The sequence below is a fragment of the Zalophus californianus genome, chromosome 4 (assembly GCF_009762305.2).
Source record: "Zalophus californianus isolate mZalCal1 chromosome 4, mZalCal1.pri.v2, whole genome shotgun sequence".
NCBI lineage: Eukaryota > Metazoa > Chordata > Mammalia > Carnivora > Otariidae > Zalophus > Zalophus californianus.
In genome coordinates this window covers 190,672,070-190,694,079 of record NC_045598.1, presented here as the reverse complement: position 1 = coordinate 190,694,079, position 22,010 = coordinate 190,672,070, and the positions used below count along the sequence as shown (strand labels likewise).

The 22,010-nt window shown below is 65.4% G+C and overlaps 1 protein-coding gene across 28 annotated transcripts in view; it reads left to right on the top strand.

The window, feature by feature from the left end:
• PLEC (plectin) overlaps positions 1-15,891 on the top strand; it is a 57,930-nt gene extending 42,039 nt beyond the window's left edge. For all 28 annotated transcript variants that reach the window (XM_027609526.2, XM_027609536.2, XM_027609508.2 and 25 more), the window contains 13 exons: positions 122-274; positions 354-508; positions 591-717; positions 813-996; positions 1,430-1,587; positions 1,701-1,879; positions 2,992-3,130; positions 3,221-3,577; positions 3,654-3,737; positions 3,897-4,001; positions 4,099-4,197; positions 5,090-8,470; positions 8,556-15,891. In XM_027609526.2, the coding sequence (XP_027465327.2) occupies positions 122-274; positions 354-508; positions 591-717; positions 813-996; positions 1,430-1,587; positions 1,701-1,879; positions 2,992-3,130; positions 3,221-3,577; positions 3,654-3,737; positions 3,897-4,001; positions 4,099-4,197; positions 5,090-8,470; positions 8,556-14,774 (11,340 nt within the window). In that variant the 3' untranslated portion in view covers positions 14,775-15,891. The remainder of the gene's footprint in view (positions 1-121; positions 275-353; positions 509-590; positions 718-812; positions 997-1,429; positions 1,588-1,700; positions 1,880-2,991; positions 3,131-3,220; positions 3,578-3,653; positions 3,738-3,896; positions 4,002-4,098; positions 4,198-5,089; positions 8,471-8,555) is intronic.
• The last annotated feature ends 6,119 nt before the right edge of the window (positions 15,892-22,010 follow it).

Genomic DNA, 22,010 nt, shown 5'->3' with positions numbered 1-22,010 from the left:
GCAGGGTACCAGGGGGCCTGCTCATTGCCTGGGGCAGGACTGTGGGTCTTCATAGGATCTCATCTAGGCACATGGTGTCTGGACGTTGGACCGTGGTCTCTGAGCCTCCTCTCCCTGGCAGGATGAGAAGGACCGACTGAATGAGTACAGGGCACACCTCTCAGGCCTGGCCAAGCGGGCCAAGGCCATCGTGCAGCTGAAGCCCCGAGACCAAGCCCACCCTGTGCGGGGTCGCGTACCACTGTTGGCTGTGTGTGACTACAAGCAGGTGGAGGTGAGGGCCAGGCTGAGTGGACCGGCACCCTGGGTGGGGGCAGGGCCCGGCCGCTCTGTGACCACTCTGGCTGCCGTAGGTGACCGTGCACAAGGGGGACGAGTGTCAGCTGCTGGGCCCCGCACAGCCATCCCACTGGAAGGTGCTCAGCAGCTCCGGCAGTGAGGCCGCCGTGCCCTCCGTGTGCTTCCTTGTGCCCCCGCCCAACCAGGAGGCCCAGGAGGCCGTCACCAGGTGGGTAGTCCAGGGCTGGCGGCTGGAGTGGGTGCCGTGGGCTGGCGCCCCAACACCTCTGACCGTGCCGCTGACCTGCCAGGCTCGAGGCCCAGCATCAGGCCCTGGTCGTCCTGTGGCACCAGCTGCACGTGGACATGAAGAGTCTCCTGGCCTGGCAGAGCCTCAGCCGCGACATGCAGCTCATCCGCTCTTGGTCCTTGGTCACGGTAGGACTTACCGCAGGGGGCCGCGCTGGGGATGGGGGGGCTTCTCGTGGGCCGGGCGCCCCTTGCCCATGCTCAGCCCTGAGTGCTGCCCGCAGTTCCGGACACTGAAGCCAGAGGAGCAGCGGCAAGCCCTGCGCAGCCTGGAGCTTCACTACCAGGCCTTCCTGCGGGACAGTCAGGATGCCGGCGGCTTCGGGCCTGAGGACCGGCTGCAGGCTGAGCGCGAGTACGGCGCCTGCAGCCGCCATTATCAGCAGCTGCTGCAGAGCATGGAGCAAGGTAGGCGGTGGGCAGGCCCTGGGGTGGGGGGGCTGCGGGCAGGCGGGGGGCGTGTGGTGGGCAGGTCCCGGGGGGTGGGGATGGTGGGCAGGCCCCTGGGGGGGAGGGGCACTGGGCAGGCCCCGGGGCAAGGGCAGGCCCTGGGGGGAGGTGGCAGCGGGTGGGCAGGTCCTGGGGGTGGTGGCGGGGGGGCGGCGGGCAGGCAGGGGTGGTGGTGGTGGGGGGTGGGCAGGCGGGGGGGCAGGCGGCAGGCAGCGGGGGACATGGCGGGCAGGTGAGGGGGCAGGTGGCAGCGGGGGGGTGGCAGGCAGGCCCCGGGGCGGGGTGGCGGACAGGCTGAGAGCAGTGGGCAGGTCCTGGGGGGGTGGGAAGTCAGGGGGGTGGTGGGCAGGCGGGGGGGGGGTGCGGCCCCGTGAGCAGGATGTGTCTGCAGGCGTGCAGGAGGAGTCCCGCTGTCAGCGATGCATCTCTGAGCTCAAGGACATCCGGCTGCAGCTGGAGGCCTGCGAGACCCGCACTGTGCATCGCCTGCGTCTGCCGCTAGACAAAGAGCCTGCGCGGGAGTGTGCGCAGCGCATTGCTGAGCAGCAGGCAGGCACCTGCCCGGCCCCGCTGCCCTCCCTGGCCTGCCCTCCCCAGCCTTCCCAGGGTGCTGGGTGCAGGGCTCCTGAAGTAAGCTTGTCCCCTACTTGGTTTCTTCTCAGAAAGCACAAGCTGAGGTGGATGGGCTGGGCAAGGGTGTCGCCCGGCTCTCTGCCGAGGCCGAGAAGGTCCTGGCCCTGCCCGAGCCGTCACCCGCTGCCCCGACTCTGCGCTCAGAGCTGGAGCTGACCCTGGGCAAGCTGGAGCAGGTCCGCAGCTTGTCTGCCATCTACCTGGAGAAGTGAGTGCACTTGCGGGTGGCTGGGGAGCCGTGATGGTAGGAAGGTTCTGAGCACGGGGTGGGGGGGCCTGACCACTGTCTGCTGGCAGAGGACAGGCTGATGGAGGCCAGGAGGAAGGGTTTGCTGAGCGGTCTGGCCAAGAGGTGGGTGTGGACCAGGGTGGTGGTTGTGGATGTGGTCAGAGGGGTCAGCCCTGATGTGCCCTGAAGGTGGAACTTCTTGGTGACCAGACGTGGGAGAGGGGTTTGGTGCAGCTCACCGAGGTGTTGGGGTGTGGGGCCCCGGGGCCCCAGGGCCTGGGGTGTGCAGGCAGGGGAAGGAGACCAAGGAGGAGCAGGGTGAGGAACACCAGAAGGGGGGGGTGGCCCGTGGCCAGCGAGGTTCAGACAAGGGGTTTGGCCAGGGTTGGGGGGGCACTTCTTGGTGGAGGGTGGGCATGAGGAGCTGCAGGGGGCAGGCAGGCGGTAGGGCAGGGGATGAGCAGATCTGAGGCCGAGGTCTTTTCAGGGGGCCAGCAATCCCCCCACCCCCAGCCCATGCTTGTTTCAGTGTGTCCCTGGGGAAAAGCAGCCCTTCCCAGGCCCCTTCCTCTGCAGGCCCCTTGCCACCCACCTACAGCACGTACGTTCCGGCACGTACGTTCACGTGGTTCAGACTCTTTTGGAAGGATCGTGTGCCATTTTCTACCCCTTCCCTCAGTCTCGTCACTGGGCTCTGAGGGCCCACGGTCCTTCTATAACGTCTGTGGTGTAAATAGCACATCCAAATGTTAGCCTTTCTTTTTTTTTTTACAAAGCCAGATTTGTCAGGAATGTCATTATCTGGTTCAGGGTGTCACCCCTTATCCAGTCTTGGGCCTGGAAGGCTGAGAGCTTCTCCTAGGCTCTGGGGGCGGCAGACTGAGGATCTCTTCTGCTGTTTTTCTGGACAGCACAGCTGTCTCCAGAACTCAGTCCAGAGCTGAAGTGTCCCCGGGTCCCAGAGGTCGCCAACCACCCTCTCCCCGAGGCTTCTGTTCTCCCTGACGCCCGGACTGCAGGCATCAGCCGAGCACCAGGGTTCTGGTTCCTTGCATGGGACTTGGTGTCGCTCAGCCCCGTTCTCCCCGCAGGCTCAAGACCATCAGTCTGGTGATCCGTAGCACACAGGGGGCGGAGGAAGTGCTCAAGGCACACGAGGAGCAGCTCAAGGAGGCCCAGGCCGTGCCTGCCACCCTCCCAGAGCTTGAGGCCACCAAGGCCGCGCTGAAGGTACTGTGGGGCCTGGGCCTCGCCATGAGGGCAGGGGCTCTGGGAACCAGAGGCGGGGCCCTGGGGCTGAGACCGCACCTGCCTCTGCAGAAACTCCGGGTCCAGGCAGAAGCACAGCAGCCCGTGTTTGACGCCCTGCGGGACGAGTTGAGGGGGGCTCAGGAGGTGGGTGAGCGGCTGCAGCGGCAGCATGGCGAGCGGGACGTGGACGTGGAACGCTGGCGCGAGCGGGTTGCCCCACTGCTGGAGCGCTGGCAGGCCGTGCTGGCCCAGACCGACGTGAGGCAGCGCGAGCTTGAACAGCTGGGCCGCCAGCTTCGTTACTACCGTGAGAGTGCGGATCCCCTGGATGCCTGGCTGCAGGACGCCAAGCAGCGACAGGAGCAGATCCAGAGCGTGCCTCTGGCTGACAGCCGGGCCGTGCGGGAGCAGCTGCGGCAGGAGAAGGTGAGTGCGGGCTGGGCCCCAGGGGCGGGGGGCGGGGGGCCGCGCCCTGTGGCCGCTGACCGCCCTCCCCTCCCAGGCCCTGCTGGAGGAAATCGAGCGGCAAGGGGAAAAGGTGGAGGAGTGCCAGCGCCTCGCGAAGCAGTACATCAATGCCATCAAGGTGAGGCTCCCGGGTTTCCTGCTACCCTCGTGGAGGCTGGCCTCTCTCCTTGAGAGGAGGTGCCCCCAAGCCCAGGCCACCCTGTTGAAAGCCTGGGGCACGTTCAGGCGCAGAGTGAGGGGAACGCAAAGGTGGTGGCTGACTGTCGTGTCTTCACAGGATTATGAGCTCCAGCTGGTCACGTACAAGGCACAGCTGGAACCGGTGGCCTCCCCAGCCAAGAAGCCCAAGGTCCAGTCTGGGTCTGAGAGCATCATCCAGGAGGTAGGGCCGGGGCTGGGGCTGGTGGGCTGCCTGGGGTGTGTGGGCCCTAGGGCTTAAGGCAGGCCTGACCCTGGCTGCCGCCTCCCACCCCCCCCAGTATGTAGACCTGCGCACAAGGTACAGCGAACTGACCACACTCACAAGTCAGTACATCAAGTTCATCAGCGAGACTCTGCGGCGCATGGAGGAGGAGGAGGTATGGCCTGCTGGGGGTGGGAGTGTAATTCTCCTGCCCACCCCCGCCCCCAAGATGCTGCCCCTGGGAACCTCTCTGAGACCACTGAGTCCAGCTCTGCCCCCTCCCCTGCAGCACGGCCTGCCCCACCTTGGCCTGGCGCTGCACTGCTCTCCCCACGGTGGCTGGCACCTCCTCTTTCTCCTTTGTTGGCACGTGCCCCCACCAGGTGTCCTCCTGGCTCGCTCGTGTGTGTTCCTCCTTGGGATTCCATGCAGCCTCTCCGCTCGGCCACTTGCTCTGGAAGAGCTGAGGAGTAGGAGATCATGAGGGTGGGGAGGGAGGGTCCCAGGTGGCTCCCTGTCCTGTTCCTCCTGCTTCTTGGTGGGCTCGCCGTCTGGCCTACCTGCAGCCTCCCCTCTGCAGGCTTGCAGTCCCTCAGGGCTGCACTGCTGCGTCACGCTGGATGGCCTGCCCTGCCGTGCTGCAGGGACGGGCCTAGGCCAGGGAGAGGGGCCCTGTGGCCAGAGCCAGGCCAGCAGGTGCCCAGCGGGGCACGGGCAGGGCTGGGTGGTGGGCGCGGCTCGCACGCCCTGCGAACTGCCTGCTTTGCTCTCTCTCTCTCTCCCCGTCTCCGTGGCCCGTCTGCGGGAAGAGGGGAGGACGCCTGGGCCTCCTTCCCCAGGCTGGTGAGCATGGTGGGGCCAGGCTGCGCTCACTGCCCTGAGTGCCCTGGGCGGGTGCACGCTGTCTCCTCCGGCCGGGCTGTGACCTCTGTCGTTCCCCGCCCCTGCCCCCCGCCTCGCGCTGTCGGAGTTAACTGTGGTGGTGCCGTGTCCTGTGCGTGCCCGGCGGCCCGCTCCGTGCTCACCGCTCTCTCCGGTTCTCTTCCCCCACCCGGCCGTGGCCACAGAGGCTGGCTGAGCAGCAGCGGGCAGAGGAGCGGGAGCGGCTGGCCCAGGTGGAGGCTGCGCTGGAGAAGCAGCGGCAGCTGGCCGAGGCGCATGCCCAGGCGAAGGCACAGGCCGAGCGCGAGGCCCAGGAGCTGCAGCAGCGCATGCAGGAGGAGGTGGCGCGGCGGGAGGAGGCGGCGGTGGACGCGCAGCAGCAGAAGCGGAGCATTCAGGAGGAACTGCAGCACTTGCGGCAGAGCTCGGAGGCTGAGATCCAGGCGAAGGCCCGGCAGGTGGAGGCGGCCGAACGCAGCCGGCTGCGCATTGAGGAGGAGATCCGCGTGGTGCGCCTGCAGCTGGAGACCACCGAGCGCCAGCGTGGCGGGGCAGAGGGCGAGCTGCAGGCCCTGCGTGCGCGGGCGGAGGAGGCCGAGGCACAGAAGCGGCAGGCGCAGGAGGAGGCGGAGCGCTTGCGACGGCAGGTGCAGGACGAGAGCCAACGCAAGCGGCAGGCGGAGGCCGAGCTGGCCCTGCGCGTCAAGGCGGAGGCCGAAGCGGCCCGGGAAAAGCAGCGGGCCCTGCAGGCGCTGGAGGAGTTGCGGCTCCAGGCGGAGGAAGCGGAGCGGCGCCTCCGGCAGGCGGAGGCCGAACGGGCGCGCCAAGTGCAGTTGGCCCTGGAGACGGCGCAGCGCAGCGCCGAGGTGGAGCTGCAGAGCAAACGCGCCTCCTTCGCAGAGAAGACGGCACAGCTGGAGCGCACCCTGCAGGAAGAGCACGTGGCAGTGGCGCAGCTGCGGGAGGAGGCCGCGCGGCAGGCGCAGCGGCAGGCCGAGGCGGAGCGCGCCCGGGAGGAGGCCGAGCGGGAGCTGGAGCACTGGCGGCTGAAGGCCAACGAGGCGCTGCGCCTGCGGCTGCAGGCGGAGGAAGTGGCACAGCAGAAAAGCCTGGCGCAGGCAGAGGCGGAACAGCAGAAGGAGGAGGCAGAGCGCGAGGCCCGGCGCCGCGGCAAGGCGGAGGAGCAGGCCGTGCGGCAGCGGGAGATGGCTGAGCAGGAGCTGGAGAAGCAGCGGCAGCTGGCGGAGGGCACTGCCCAGCAGCGCCTGGCGGCGGAGCAGGAGCTGATCCGGCTGCGGGCTGGCACGGAGCAGGGGGAGCAGCAGCGGCAGCTGCTGGAGGAGGCGCTGGCACGGCTGCAGTGCGAGGCGACCGCAGCTGCGCAGAAGCGCCAGGAGCTGGAGGCGGAGCTGGCGATGGTGCGCGCGGAGATGGAGGTGCTGCTGGCCAGCAAGGCGCGGGCCGAGGAGGAGTCGCGCTCCACCAGCGAGAAGTCCAAGCAGAGGCTGGAGGCCGAGGCCAGCCGCTTCCGCGAGCTGGCTGAGGAGGCTGCCCGCCTGCGCGCCCTGGCCGAGGAGACCAAGCGGCAGCGCCAGCTGGCTGAGGAGGATGCGGCGCAGCAGCGGGCCGAGGCGGAGCGGGTGCTGGCTGAGAAGTTGGCCGCCATCAGTGAGGCCACGCGGCTCAAGACCGAGGCGGAGATCGCGCTCAAGGAGAAGGAGGCGGAGAACGAGCGTCTGCGGCGGCTGGCGGAGGACGAGGCCTTCCAGCGGCGGCGGCTGGAGGAGCAGGCAGCCCAGCACAAGGCGGACATCGAGGAGCGGCTGATGCAGCTGCGCAAGGCGTCCGACAGCGAGCTGGAACGACAGAAGGGGCTGGTGGAGGACACGCTGCGGCAGCGGCGGCAGGTGGAGGAGGAGATCCTGGCCCTCAAGGCGAGCTTTGAGAAGGCAGCTGCCGGCAAGGCGGAGCTGGAGCTGGAGCTGGGGCGCATCCGCAGCAACGCCGAGGACACGCTGCGCAGCAAGGAGCAGGCTGAGAGGGAGGCTGCGCGGCAGCGGCAGCTGGCGGCGGAGGAGGAACAGCGGCGCCGCGAGGCTGAGGAGCGCGTGCAGAAGAGCTTGGTGGCAGAGGAGGAGGCCGCGCGGCAGCGCAAGTTGGCACTGGAGGAGGTGGAGCGGCTCAAGGCCAAGGTGGAGGAGGCGCGGCGCCTGCGCGAGCGGGCGGAGCAGGAGTCTGCGCGGCAGCTGCAGCTGGCCCAGGAGGCTGCCCAGAAGCGGCTGCAGGCGGAGGAGAAGGCGCACGCCTTTGCAGTGCAGCAGAAGGAACAGGAGCTGCAGCAGACGCTCCAGCAGGAGCAGAGCATGCTGGAGCGGCTGCGCGGCGAGGCAGAGGCCGCGCGGCGGGCGGCCGAGGAGGCGGAGGAGGCCCGGGAGCGCGCCGAGGGGGAGGCGGCGCAGTCCCGGCAGCAGGTGGAAGAGGCAGAGCGGCTGAAGCAGTTGGCGGAAGAGCAGGCACGGGCCCGGGCGCAGGCGCAGGCCGCCGCGGAGAAGCTGCGCAAGGAGGCGGAGCAGGAGGCAGCCCGGCGGGCGCAGGCCGAGCAGGCGGCCTTGAAGCAGAAGCAGGCGGCCGATGCCGAGATGGAAAAGCACAAGAAGTTTGCGGAGCAGACTCTGCGGCAGAAGGCGCAGGTGGAGCAGGAACTGACTGCCCTGCGGCTGCAGCTGGAGGAGACTGACCACCAGAAGGGCATCTTGGACGAGGAGCTGCAGCGGCTGAAGGCGGAGGTGACGGAGGCGGCCCGGCAGCGCAGCCAGGTGGAGGAGGAGCTCTTTTCTGTGCGCGTGCAGATGGAGGAGCTGAGCAAGCTCAAGGCGCGCATCGAGGCGGAGAACCGCGCGCTCATTCTGCGTGACAAGGACAACACCCAGCGCTTCCTGCAAGAAGAGGCCGAGAAGATGAAGCAGGTTGCGGAGGAGGCCGCCCGGCTGAGCGTGGCAGTCCAGGAGGCAGCCCGGCTGCGGCAGCTGGCCGAGGAGGACCTGGCGCAACAGCGGGCTCTGGCTGAAAAGATGCTCAAGGAGAAGATGCAGGCAGTGCAGGAGGCTACGCGCCTCAAGGCCGAAGCGGAGCTGCTGCAGCGGCAGAAGGAGCTTGCGCAGGAGCAGGCCCGGCAGCTGCAGGAGGACAAGGAGCAGATGGCGCAGCAGCTGGTGCAGGAGACACAGGGCTTCCAGCGGACTTTGGAGCTGGAGCGGCAGCGGCAGCTGGAGATGAGCGCTGAGGCTGAGCGCCTCAAGCTTCGCGTGGCCGAGATGAGCCGGGCGCAGGCCCGTGCCGAGGAGGATGCCCAGCGCTTCCGCAGACAGGCTGAGGAGATCGGCGAGAAGCTGCACCGCACTGAGCTCGCCACGCAGGAGAAGGTGACACTGGTACACACACTTGAGGTCCAGCGGCAGCAGAGTGACCATGATGCCGAGCGCCTCCGAGTGGCCATCGCTGAGCTGGAGCGAGAGAAGGAGAAGCTCCAGGAGGAGGCTACGTTGCTGCAGCAGAAATCCGAGGAGGTACCGGCCCGCCCTCCACGAGCAAGTGGGTGGGCCCGGGTGGGGGCCCCCGACGTCCCTGACTGTCCCCCTCTCCTCTCTCCAGATGCAGGTGGTGCAGCAGGAGCAGCTGCTGCAGGAGACGCGGGCGCTGCAGCAGAGCTTCCTGTCGGAGAAGGACCGACTGCTGCAGCGGGAGCACTCCATCGAGCGGGAGAAGGCCAAGCTGGAGCAGCTCTTCCAGGACGAGGTGGCCAAGGCGCAGCAGCTGCGTGAGGAGCAGCAGCGGCAGCAGCAGCAGATGGCGCAGGAGAGGGAGCGGCTGGTGGCCAGCATGGAGGAGGCCCGGCAGCGCCAGCGCGATGCGGAGGAGGGTGTGCGGCGCAAGCAGGAGGAGCTGCAGCAACTGGAGCAGCAACGGCAGCAGCAGGAGAAGCTGCTGGCCGAGGAGAACCGGCGGCTGCGCGAGCGGCTGCAGCGCCTGGAGGAGGAGCACCGGGCCGCGGTGGCGCATTCCGAGGAGATCGCTGCCTTGCAGGCCGTGACCACCAAAGCCCTGCCCAACGGCCGGGACGCGCCTGATGGCCCGACTGCAGAGGCGGAGCCCGAGCACGCGTTTGACGGGCTGCGGCGGAAGGTGCCGGCCCAGCGGCTGCAGGAGGTTGGCGTCCTGAGCTCAGAGGAGCTGCGGGGGCTGGCTGAGGGTCACACGACGGTGGCCGAGCTTGCCCAGCGGGAGGACGTGCGCCGGTACCTGCAGGGCCACAGTGGCATTGCCGGGCTGCTGCTGAAGCCCGCCAATGAGAAGCTGAGCGTCTATGCGGCCCTCCAGCGGCAGCTGCTGAGCCCAGGCACGGCACTCATCCTGCTCGAGGCTCAGGCCGCCTCAGGCTTCCTCCTGGACCCCGTGCGGAACCGGCGGCTGACTGTCAACGAGGCCGTGAAGGAAGGCGTGGTGGGCCCCGAGCTGCATCACAAGCTGCTGTCGGCCGAGCGCGCCGTCACCGGCTACAAGGACCCCTATACCGGGCAGCAGATCTCTCTTTTCCAGGCCATGAAGAAGGACCTCATCGTCCGCGACCACGGCATCCGCCTGCTGGAGGCCCAGATCGCCACGGGCGGCATCATCGACCCCGTGCACAGCCACCGCGTGCCCGTGGACGTGGCCTACCAGCGCGGCTACTTTGACGAGGAGATGAACCGCGTCCTGGCGGACCCGAGCGACGACACCAAAGGCTTCTTCGACCCCAACACGCAGGAGAACCTCACGTACCTACAGCTGCTGGAGCGCTGTGTGGAGGACCCCGAGACGGGGCTGCGCCTGCTGCCCCTCACCGATCAGGCTGCCAGGGGCGGTGAGCTGGTCTACACAGACTCGGAGGCTCGGGACGTGTTCGAGAAAGCCACCGTGTCCGCACCATTCGGCAAGTTCCAGGGCAGGACGGTGACCATCTGGGAGCTCATCAACTCCGAATACTTTACGGCAGAGCAGCGGCGGGACCTACTGCGGCAGTTTCGCACAGGCAAGGTCACCGTGGAGAAGATCATAAAGATCGTCATCACCGTGGTCGAGGAGCACGAGCAGAAAAACCAGCTCTGCTTCGAGGGCTTGCGCGCCCTCGTGCCTGCCGCCGCGCTGCTGGAGAGCGGGGTCATCGACCGCGACCTCTACCACCAGCTGCAGCGGGGCGAGCGCTCAGTGCGAGAGGTGGCGGAGGTGGGTGCCGTGCGGCGGGCTCTGCGGGGCGCCAACGTCATTGCAGGTGTGTGGCTGGAGGAGGCGGGGCAGAAGCTGAGCATCTACGAGGCCCTGAAGAAAGACCTTCTGCCTCCAGAGGCAGCCGTGGCTCTCTTGGAGGCTCAGGCCGGCACCGGCCACATCATTGACCCTGCCACGAGCGCCCGGCTCACCGTGGACGAGGCAGTGCGTGCCGGCCTGGTGGGGCCTGAGCTGCATGAGAAGCTGCTGTCAGCCGAGAAGGCCGTCACCGGCTACAAGGACCCCTACTCGGGGCAGAGTGTCTCTCTGTTCCAGGCCCTGAAGAAGGGCCTCATCCCCAGGGAGCAGGGCCTGCGTTTGCTCGATGCCCAGTTGTCCACAGGTGGCATCGTGGACCCGAGCAAGAGCCTCCGTGTGCCCGTGGACGTTGCCTGTGCCCGGGGCTATCTGGACGAGGAGACTAGCCAAGCCCTGTCGGCCCCCAGAGATGAAGCCAAGACCTACCGCGACCCCGGGTCGCAGGAGCCAGTCACCTACAGCCAGCTCCAGCAGCAGTGCCGGCCCGACCAGTTGACAGAGCTGAGCCTGCTGCCGCTCTCGGAGAAGGCCGCCCAGGCCCGGCGCGAGGGGCTCTACTCCGAGCTGCAGGCCCGTGAGACGTTTCAGAACACTGCTGTGGAGGTACCTGTGGGCAGCTTCAAGGGCAGGACGGTGACGGTGTGGGAGCTGCTCAGCTCCGAGTATTTCACGGTGGAGCAGAGAGAGGAGCTGCTGCGGCAGTTTCGGACGGGCACGGTCACCGTGGAGAAGATCATCAAGATCCTCATCACCATCGTGGAAGAAGTTGAGACTGTGCGGCAGGAGAGGCTGTCTTTCAGTGGCCTCCGTGCTCCAGTGCCAGCCAGCGAGCTCGTGGCCTCCGGGGTCCTCAGCAGGACCCAGTTTGAGCAGCTCAAGGACGGCAAGACCTCGGTGAAGGACCTGTCGGAGCTGAGCTCTGTGAGGACGCTGCTACAAGGTAGCGGGTGCCTGGCTGGCATCTACCTGGAGGACTCCAAGGAGAAGGTGACGATCTACCAGGCCATGCAGCGAGGCCTGCTCAGGCCCAGCACGGCCACTCTCCTGCTTGAGGCCCAGGCGGCTACCGGCTTTCTGGTGGACCCCGTGCGGAACCAGCGCTTGTATGTCCACGAGGCCGTGAAGGCAGGTGTCGTGGGGCCCGAGCTGCACGAGAAGCTGCTGTCGGCCGAGAAGGCCGTCACCGGCTACAAGGACCCCTACTCGGGCAGCACCATCTCCCTCTTCCAGGCCATGAAGAAGGGCTTGGTCCTTAGGGACCGCGGCATCCGCCTGCTGGAGGCCCAGATCGCCACGGGCGGCATCATCGACCCCGTGCACAGCCACCGGCTGCCCGTGGACGTGGCCTACCAGCGCGGCTACTTCGACGAGGAGATGAACCGCGTCCTGGCGGACCCGAGCGACGACACCAAGGGCTTCTTCGACCCCAACACGCACGAGAACCTCACGTACCTGCAGCTGCTGGAGCGCTGTGTGGAGGACCCTGAGACGGGGCTGCGCCTGCTGCCGCTCAAAGGCTCTGAGAAGGCAGAGGTGGTGGAGACCACGCAGCTGTATACCGAGGAGGAGACCCGTAGGGCATTCGAGGAGACGCAGATCGACATTCCAGGCGGCGGCGGCCGCGGCGGCTCCACCATGTCTTTGTGGGAGGTGATGCAGTCGGACCTGATCCCAGAGGAGCAGCGCACCCGGCTCATGGCTGACTTCCAGGCCGGCCGGGTGACCAAGGAGCGCATGATCATCATCATCATCGAGATCATCGAGAAGACCGAGATCGTGCGCCAGCAGAATCTGGCTTCCTACGACTACATCCGCCGCCGCCTCACTGCTGAGGACCTCTATGAGGCCCGGATCATCTCCCGCGAGACCTATAGCCTCCTCCGGGAGGGCGCCAAGAGCCTCCGAGAGGTGCTGGAGGAGGAGTCGGCTTCGCGCTACCTCTACGGCACAGGTTGTGTGGCTGGCGTCTACCTGCCAGGCTCTAGGCAGACGCTCACCATATACCAGGCCCTCAAGAAGGGACTGCTGAGTGCCGAGGTGGCCCGCTTCCTGCTGGAGGCACAGGCGGCCACGGGCTTCCTCCTGGAGCCCGTGAAGGGCGAGCGGCTGACCGTGGACGAAGCTGTGCGGAAGGGCCTGGTGGGCCCCGAGCTGCACGACCGGCTGCTCTCGGCGGAGCGGGCTGTGACCGGCTACCGCGACCCCTATACGGAGCAGACGATCTCGCTCTTCCAGGCCATGAAGAAGGACCTGATCCCCGCAGAGGAGGCCCTGCGGCTGCTGGATGCCCAGCTGGCCACGGGCGGCATCGTGGACCCACGCCTGGGCTTTCATCTCCCCCTGGAGGTGGCCTACCAGCGTGGCTACCTCCACAAGGACACGTACGACCAGCTGTCAGAGCCCAGCGAGGTGCGCAGCTACCTGGACCCCTGCACAGACGAGCGTCTCAGCTACACACAGCTGCTTCGGAGGTGCCGCCGCCATGAGACCAGCGGCCAGCTCCTCCTGCCCCTTTCAGACGCCCGCAAGCTGACCTTCCGCGGCCTGCGCAAGCAGATCACAGTGGAGGAGCTGGTGCGCTCGCAGATCATGGACGAGGCCACGGCGCTGCAGCTGCAGGAGGGCCTGACTTCTGTGGAGGAGGTCACCAAGAACCTGCAGAAGTTTCTCGAGGGCACCAGCTGCATTGCTGGCGTCTTCGTGGATGCCACCAAGGAGCGGCTGTCAGTGTACCAAGCCATGAAGAAGGGCATCATCCGCCCTGGCACGGCCTTCGAGCTCCTGGAGGCACAGGCGGCCACTGGCTACGTCATCGACCCCATCAAGGGGCTCAAGCTGACTGTGGAGGAGGCTGTGCGCATGGGCATTGTGGGCCCCGAGTTCAAGGACAAACTGCTGTCAGCAGAGCGTGCAGTCATCGGCTACAAGGACCCCTACTCTGGGAAGCTCATCTCCCTCTTCCAGGCCATGAAGAAGGGCCTGATCCTGAAGGACCACGGCATCCGCCTGCTGGAGGCCCAGATTGCCACGGGCGGCATCATTGACCCCGAGGAGAGCCATCGGCTGCCCGTGGAGGTGGCCTACAAGCGTGGCCTCTTCGACGAGGAGATGAATGAGATCCTGACGGACCCGAGCGACGACACCAAGGGCTTCTTCGACCCCAACACAGAGGAGAATCTCACGTACCTGCAGCTGATGGAGCGCTGCATCACGGACCCCCAGACGGGCCTGTGCCTGCTGCCCTTGAAGGAGAGGAAGCGGGAGCGGAAGACGTCCTCCAAGTCCTCGGTGCGCAAGCGCCGCGTGGTGATCGTGGACCCGGAGACGGGCAAGGAGATGTCTGTGTACGAGGCCTACCGCAAGGGCCTCATCGACCACCAGACGTACCTGGAGCTGTCCGAGCAGGAGTGCGAGTGGGAGGAGATCACCATCTCCTCCTCGGACGGCGTGGTCAAGTCCATGATTATCGACCGCCGCTCGGGCCGCCAGTACGACATCGACGAGGCCATCGCCAGGAACCTGATCGACCGCTCGGCGCTGGACCAGTACCGCGCCGGCACGCTCTCCATCACGGAGTTCGCAGACATGCTCTCGGGCAACGCCGGCGGCTTCCGCTCGCGCTCGTCCTCCGTGGGGTCCTCCTCGTCCTATCCCATCAGCCCTGCTGCCTCCAGGACCCAGGGGGCCTCCTGGTCGGACCCCACGGAGGAGACGGGCCCCGTGGCCGGCATCCTGGACACGGAGACGCTGGAGAAGGTGTCCATCACGGAGGCCATGCACCGCAACCTGGTGGACAACATCACGGGGCAGCGGCTGCTGGAGGCCCAGGCCTGCACGGGGGGCATCATCGACCCCAGCACCGGCGAGCGCTTCCCCGTCACGGACGCTGTCAACAAGGGCCTGGTGGACAAGATCATGGTGGACCGCATCAACCTGGCTCAGAAAGCCTTCTGCGGCTTCGAGGACCCGCGCACCAAGACCAAGATGTCGGCCGCTCAGGCCCTGAAGAAGGGCTGGCTCTATTACGAGGCGGGCCAGCGGTTTCTGGAGGTGCAGTACCTGACCGGCGGCCTGATCGAGCCCGATGCCCCAGGCCGTGTGCCCCTGGATGATGCCCTGCAGCGCGGCATGGTGGATGCCCGAACCGCCCAGAAGCTGCGAGACGTGGGCGCCTACTCCAAGTACCTCACCTGCCCCAAGACCAAGCTCAAGATCTCCTATAAGGACGCGCTGGACCGCAGCATGGTGGAGGAGGGCACGGGGCTGCGGCTGCTGGAGGCCGCCGCCCAGTCCAGCAAGGGCTACTACAGCCCGTACAGCGTCAGCGGCTCGGGCTCCACGGCCGGTTCACGCTCTGGCTCGCGCACTGGTTCCCGGGCTGGTTCCCGCCGAGGGAGCTTTGATGCCACCAGCTCTGGCTTTTCCATGACCTTCTCTTCGTCCTCCTACTCTTCCTCAGGCTATGGCCGCCGCTACGCCTCAGGGCCTGCGCCCTCCCTGGGGGGCCCCGAGTCTGCAGTGGCCTGATCCGCTGCCCGCACCCTGCCCTCCCGCTCTGCATGTGGCCAGGTTCCCTGCCCAGGCGTTGGGGTCTTTTCGTGTCTAAAGGTGTCTTCCTCCCAAGCGGTGCCTAAAGTTTAACCAAAAAAAACCGGACTAACGTATTAATATGTTTGCTGTCCAGATAGCCTGTGTCTTGGGGGATGGGGCCGGTCCAGCCCCTCGGACCACCTCATCCTGCAGGCCTCCCTGCTCCTGTCTACCTGCCACTCACCACAGCCAGGTGCCTTGGAGGGTCCCAAGCCAGGCCCCCAGCCCAGCCCTCCTGTCTTCAGGGAGGGTTTTGTCTGGGCCGGGTTCCCCCAGCCCTGCTCGCTGGGCTCCCTGACACCCAATCACCGGTCCTAACTGCTCGGGGAAGCAGGGGTCGGCCCCCATCATGAGCAGAGCCCTCAGGACCAGCTTTCTTTCCTGTTTCCAGGACTGACTTTAGCACTCAGCGGGCCTTATTGGGGAGGGCGGGGGGGGTCCTGGGTCAGCCATCTCGTCCCGCCTGCCCGGAGAAGCACCTTCCCCGCGGGAAGATGAGGGTCCAGTCTACAGAGCCAGCTGGCCCCTGCCACGCTGCGGACTCTGCCCCCAGCCCCTGACACTCTGCCAAGACCCCAGGCCTCTGGCTTCTGCCTTCCAGCCTCAGCCCCCTAGTAAGTGCCTTCAGTGTCCTCCCTCCCACCCCAGGCCCCGAGGACCCAGATCTGGGGTGGGAGGTAGACCCTCTGGTGAGACTCCCCACGGCCCAGCTCCTGGGCACGCCAGCCCCAGGCCAGGCTGGGTGTGGCTGGGGCTTCTGCAGGACTCTGCTCCCCTGTGGCCCCACCCTGGGTGCTTCCTGCCTGTCTCTTCAAGGGAGACTGCTCCCTCTGGTCCTGGGGACGGGCCGCCCAGCCCAGGCCCAGCCCCTCCTGTCCCACCTTGGTGCCCCGTGCCCCGCCTCCACCCTCTGACTAAGCTTTGCATGTTTCACTAACCCAGGCAGGCGGCGGGTGGAGGCACCAGGCTTCCGGCTGCCTCTGTGAGGGCAGAACACTAACCCGACCATGGGTGGGTCTGCAGTGCTCACCCCAATAAAAGCAATTCCAACCTTCCTATGCGTCCTGCCCTGCTTTTTTGTTCTGGGGTCCAGTGTGCGTTGGGGTCGGGTGGAAGCTGCTGCCTTAGGCTCGGAGCTTGGCCAGGGGCAGAGGAGCAGGGCCTCAGGGAAGATGCTGGCCTGAGGCTGCATGTCTCAGGGAAGAGAGAGCCAGACTGAGCAGCGGCCTGGTGGAGGCCAGCCCTCTGAGGCCTGCTCCGGGAGGTCCCTCAGCCCCTGCCGCTGGTCCCGCCGGCCTCCTGACACTCTGCCAGGCCCCTAAGACTCCGTTCATGGCTGCAACTTATCTCTGAGGCTGGGGCTCCATGCTCCTGTATCAGCTAACTCTGGCTGCGCGCCCCCGTGGTCCGTCGTTTGGAGGGAGCAGATTACCGCGCAGCTAAGTTGGTTCCTGTTGGCAAAGGGTGACGCTCCAGAGGCAGATGCGGTCGTGAGTCTCAGCAGCTGGGCCTCTGCTGCAGCCTGTCCACCCCTGTCCCTCCAGGTCCACACAGCGCCCCTCACACCTGCTGGAGCCCAGCTTCCCGGGTTCTTTCTGGAAAACCTACGAGAGCAAGGTTGAGTGGGGCCAACTACAGCCCCACTGAGCCACTGGCCCTGAGGCTGTGACCGATGCTCATCTGCCTGCTTTGCCCAGAGTGGGGGCAGCTGACCGAGAGCCCCGTCCCTGGGGGTCTGAATCCTGGTGACCGGGTCCTTGTCAGGCTCTGCTCTTCCACTTAAAACGGCCGTGGAAATACCAGATGCCATGACAGGGCCGTCCCTGCCACGGTGGCCCCCGTTGACTGCTGGGCTCCTGCAAGGAGCTGCCGTGGCCAGGTGGCAGCCACAGAGAGCCAAGTGAGTGGGACACTTGTCACTGTGCCCTGGGTGGCGGTTCCTGGGCGCTGACCCTCCTGGGAGCCAGGACTGGTGGTTTCTCACAGCCTACTGTCGCAGGCCCGAGAAGCGCACATGCCCCGGTGGGTCCCTGGGAGCGTGGTGGGTGGGCCACTTCTACTCCTTGGTTCCCAGACCCAGACAGCCCGGCTACTGGGACCTTCGACTCGAGGAAATAGCCACGTCCCGGGCTGTAGTCCTGGGTGGCGTCCAACCTTCTGCCAGGCCAGCTGCATCTGAGGGGTGGTATCCTGGGTGGTGCTGGGCCCTGCTGTACACCCTTGCTGGAAGGGGGTGTGAGCGCCGGGGCTGCGTCCCGCAGAAGTGCACACTAACGGCTGAGACTGAAGCGCCGGGAGCACAAGTCCGAGGTGAAGAATCCCCACTGAGCTGCTGGCTGGTGTTGATCTGGGGTCTCTGCAGCGGGGGGCTGAGGGGCAGCGTCACTATGAGGCACCAGAGCGGCTGGGCTGGCCTGGGAGAGGAACCTGTCTGCTCCCGGGCCACTTGGGTTGTGAGCCTGCGTGGGAGCCCTGGCGGCCAGTGTCCACCTGCTAAGCCATCCTGCCCACTGGTGGCTCAGCGGATGTGGGCACGCGGCCCAAGACCAGGATCCCTGTGCCCATCAGCACCTCCTTCCCCCAGGCCCCTGTCCCAGCCCCTCGGGCCCTGGGGAGCCCGCCACGCCATTCCCCCACCCCGCCCAGCCGCAAGTCCCCGTGGGCCCTGACCGTGAGCTGCTCTCCGTCCCAGTGTGGCAGCCACTCAGGCCAGGCGTTTCCCTCGTGGCTCCCGAGCAGGGCTGTGGTCTGGAGGGCCCAGTGTACCGTGCCCGCCCTTGTGAACCAGGCACAGGCTTGGCCTCTAACACCTCACCACTGGGAGCCTCCCCAAGGCCTAGTGTGGCTGTGGTGGGTGACAGGGTCTGGGCCGCCCGCCCAGGTAGCCCTCTGGCCCTGGGTGAGCCTCAGCCCGGGGGTCCGCTCCACCTGACCCTGGACCTGCGCTGAGCCCGCCCACCTCCTGGCTCGGGGGGAGGGGCGGCGGCGGCTCCTGCTGGAAGCCAGGTGCACGGTCACAGCTGCCCCTGGCCAGATGCTCTGTCTCTAGCGAGTCTCATTCTCTGTTGCAGACCCTCCAGCCTCACTCTGGGATGTAGGGTCTGTGTGACAGTTGTCCTGTGCGGCCTTGCTGGAGACGCAGCGTCACATTCTTACCCGCCTGCTGCAGGTGCGTCTGGCACGTGGCCTCAGTGGCGGGACCTTCCCAGCCTTGTTGCCTTCCTTCCTCTGAGCCCACTGGCGACCAGAAGCCTCCATGTCCTCTAACAAACGGACCGAGGTCCCACTCCCTGGTGTGCGAGGTGACAGAGGCCTACCAGGCGTAGTGCTTTTCCTTAGAGGCAGGAAAAACAAGGCTCCGAATTTGTCCTTTACCTTGGAGAGGAGATCCTAGCACGTCCCAGACCTCTGGACTCCTGAAAGCTTTCTCGAAGTGACCGGTCCCTGAATGTCCAGCGTGTAGCCCACGCTCTGGCACGCACGGGTCCCACCGGGACACTCAGAATACTCGCCACTTCCTGCTAGTGAGGCCTGGCGACATTGTCCGTTCGTGGGCCGCTGTGTTTTTCTGTGCGTGGGTCGGTCTATACGGGGACAGAGCCGGGAAGCTGAGAGAGCCTGGGGCAAAGCATCTATACGGTCCCTCTCACTGACCTACCGGTATCGGACAGAAACCTTCGCCAAGTCAAGAGCCACAGACCACCTACCAGAGGCCATGTTAATCCGTTCTAGAAAAGACCATCACCCCTGCTAATCTCTGCCATTTCAACCCAGATGCAGTGTTTTTTGTTATACTGGCTGGTGACAGGAGGAGCGTCCGGGGCCCCCATTTGATCTTACCTGCTACAAGAAGTGTTTGTTCTGTAACCCAAAGAACCAGGATGAGGGTACCGCCAGTGGTTATGTCCATTCACGTACTGATGACCGTCTGCCCGTGGCTGTGTGGACTGGATCCTCTGAGTGGGACCAGGCTAGGGGTCCATTCGTTCGCAGACCCCCGTGTTCCTGACTCGGGCAGGGGTCCGGGCTGCTCTGGGCTCCCAGGAGTCTATCAGCCCAAACTGGGACCTGGCAGCTCTGCCTTCCTCGGGCTCGCTCGCCCAGAGCAGCGGCTGTGTGAGATTTAGAGAAGGCCTCGGAGTCTTGCTGCCTCTACTTCAGAGTCTCTCGGGGAGACCTAAGAAATCTTCCAGTTTGTGGGTTCTGGGTCTGAGAATTGGCTCAGGTAGGGAAGCAAGTCAAGTGACTATATTTTCCTCTGGGGCAGCGGACATCGACCACCTCATTCATCTTAAGATTTCCTTTGATTCTGTGTGATAAACCACTGTTCCTCACAGTGTGGCACCGGGGCCTCTGGGAGCTGCTGAAACGCAAAGTCTCGGCCCCTGTTGAATCAGAAATGCTGGGGCTGTCTTAGTGCCGCCCGTGACCGCGTGGCCGGGTTTGGGAGCCCTGCCGTCAGCAGCCCCCATCGTCCCTCCCACCTGTCGGAACACCGTGTTGGGGGCCTCCCTCACCTGCTCTGTCGGCTGCAGCTGCTGTAACAAGTACCACGGACCAGCCGCTTCAACAACACGGTGTACTTCCTCACAGCTCTGACCACTCTGTTGTCAGGGCTGGTCCCGCAGACAGCGTCTCCTCCCGGCTCCTCACGTGGTCGAACCCCTGCAAGTGTTCGTGTCCTGGGCTCCTCTTGGAAGGACGCCAGTCAACTTGGATTAGCCCCCCCCGCCCCCCCCAGTGGCCTTTACCTTCGCCACCTCCGTGAAGACCCACCTCCAAGCCGTGAGAATGACGCCCTTCCGTGCGCAGCCTGCTCGCACTTCCCTACGCCCCAGTGTCAGCCCCCACGCCGCAGAAGACGCCGGGGCTAACATTATCCACCTGCCACCAGAGGCGAGTCCCACGGCCAACTGGCCAGTGGGCGTTTTGGCCACAGAGTGTGCGTCCCGGGACCACACCGGGACCAGCTGTCTCAGGTCCGGCCCCCAGAAGCAGAGCCTGTGGTTGTGGTTCAAGTGCATCAGGCTTACGAAGTGATGCCCTCAGGAGAGGGTCTGAGGACGGCCGGCCAAGGGTGTGTGTTCAGCTGAAGTCTGGCCATAGCTTGACACCACGGGGAGCTCAGGAGGATGGATTTCACCTGAGAGGTTGTTTCTCCAGCGACAGGCATCTGAGCCGCTACCCCCCACGTCAGCCATGGGCTAGCGGCTGCCCTCAGGGTGGGGCAAGGGGCTCCCAGGCATCTCTGAATGGGGCCGCTTCTCAGCCGAGGGCCATCCTCTGGCTAAGGGTGCTTGTGTGAGTCTACAGCAGCTGGGGGTGGGCATGCCGAGCTCCCAAAGGGCCTTTGAGGGGATCACCAGCAGCACCTGCTTTAACCAGCAGCGGCAGCAATGTGACAGACCTAGATACCCTGAAAAACCCTCCCACTCTGCATTTCCTAGGTAAAACCTAACAAATACGTTCTCAGATAGCTGAGGTCACAAAACAGAAAAGGAAATCCCCAGGGGGTGAAAAAGCAGGACTCAGCCAACACCTCCTGCGCCATTGGCTGGCTCTAGAAACCCTCCCGTTGGAACAGGTCCTAGGCCAGGAAAAACCCTGCCCACTGGCAAATGGCGCAGAAAGGAAACCCCCCGGCCTCTGGGCTCTGCAGGAGAGCCACTAGACAATTTTTTTTTTTTTTTTTTTTAAGCCCAGTGTGGAGCCTGACTCAGGGCTTGACCTCACGACCCTGAGATCAGGACCTGAGCTGAGATCGAGAGTTGGATGTTTAACCCACTGAGCCACCAGGGCCCCTTCCACTGGGCGTTTACAATTCAGGTCCTCCCCTGTGTATTTGGGGGAACCGCATGCAGAGAAACTGCATCAACATGGCCCCAGATGGATTACAAGCTGGTGCCTGGCGTGAACCAACAGAATCTTCTCTGGAGGTCTTGTCCCCAAGATCTCACGGGACTCCCAGACTGAAAGCTCGGGCCTTCAAACATGGTCTCGCAATTCGAAATTCAGAGGATGGAAATGCGGTGTGCCCGTGGTTGGAGTCCTGGCAGGAAACAGGGTGGCTGACGCGAGTGTAACAAAGGGGCCATTTACAAGGACGTGGGCCGGGAGGGCGGCCAGAGCAGGCGGCTGCTACGTCAGGCACATCCCGGTGAAAACAGCCAATCCTGTTGGGTAGAACGGATATCTCTTTCCCCTGTTTCCAAGAGTGCTTTTTCTTTGGTTTATTTACTGGGTTCTCCAAAGTCCCCAGGTGACAATATTATAAATTTTATTGTCCAAACCGCTGACCCCAGGCAGGTGCGTTCTCGAAGCCCAGCGACTATCACACTGGTGCTGCTGACAAGCACAGGCTGCTCCGGGGGACGACCAGGCTGCCCCGGACCACTGGGCTCTGGAAGCAGGTAATTCTTCGCGGCTAAGGATGGATGAAGGTGTGCCCCACACAGGGGCCAGAGCGCCTGGGGCACATGGGTGTCATGGTTCAGGGACTGAGAAGCTGAGCCCCCCAGTCCCGGGTTGAGGCCCTGTGGGGACCACATCCAAGGAAGGCAGAGGGCTGGGCATGGGAGACGGGACACACCCACGGAGCCCGCATCCATCTGCTGAGGGTCTCAGGGACAGCGGCAGCACGTGTGCGTGGGGCCTTGGGGGCAACACGGGCGTGTCCTACTTGTTTGTAGGCAGGCAGAACCCAGGTGTCCTATCTCCTGAGCTCTCACCCCTTCCTGTTTGCCCTCCAGGATCCAGAGACAGCCCTGTTCCCAGTCTCCTTGTCCCCAGGCTCAGCACAGATGAGCTGTCCTTATTTGCTGGGGCCTCCGCTAATTCCAGCTAACCCTGTGTCCAGCCCATCCCCCGTCTCCCCAGCAGTCCCCATCCTGTAGCCAGCTGCACTATGAGCCCTGGACTTAGGGGGGTGGGAGGAGGAGGGGTAAGCCACCAGCTTTGCTTCCAGGCAGAGAGGCCACCAGCTCCTGTAAGTGTGGCTGCCTGGGGCAGAGCCCACGAGCCCCCAGGAGGAGGCCTGGCCTCCACTGAGCCTATATCCTCTGGGCTCCAGGCCCCGATGGCATCTCAGCTCCTGTCTCAACAGGGTGTCGAGGGGGCATCTGTTCCAAATGACCCAACATGAGACAAGGGAGCACCACCCAAGCAAGACAGAAT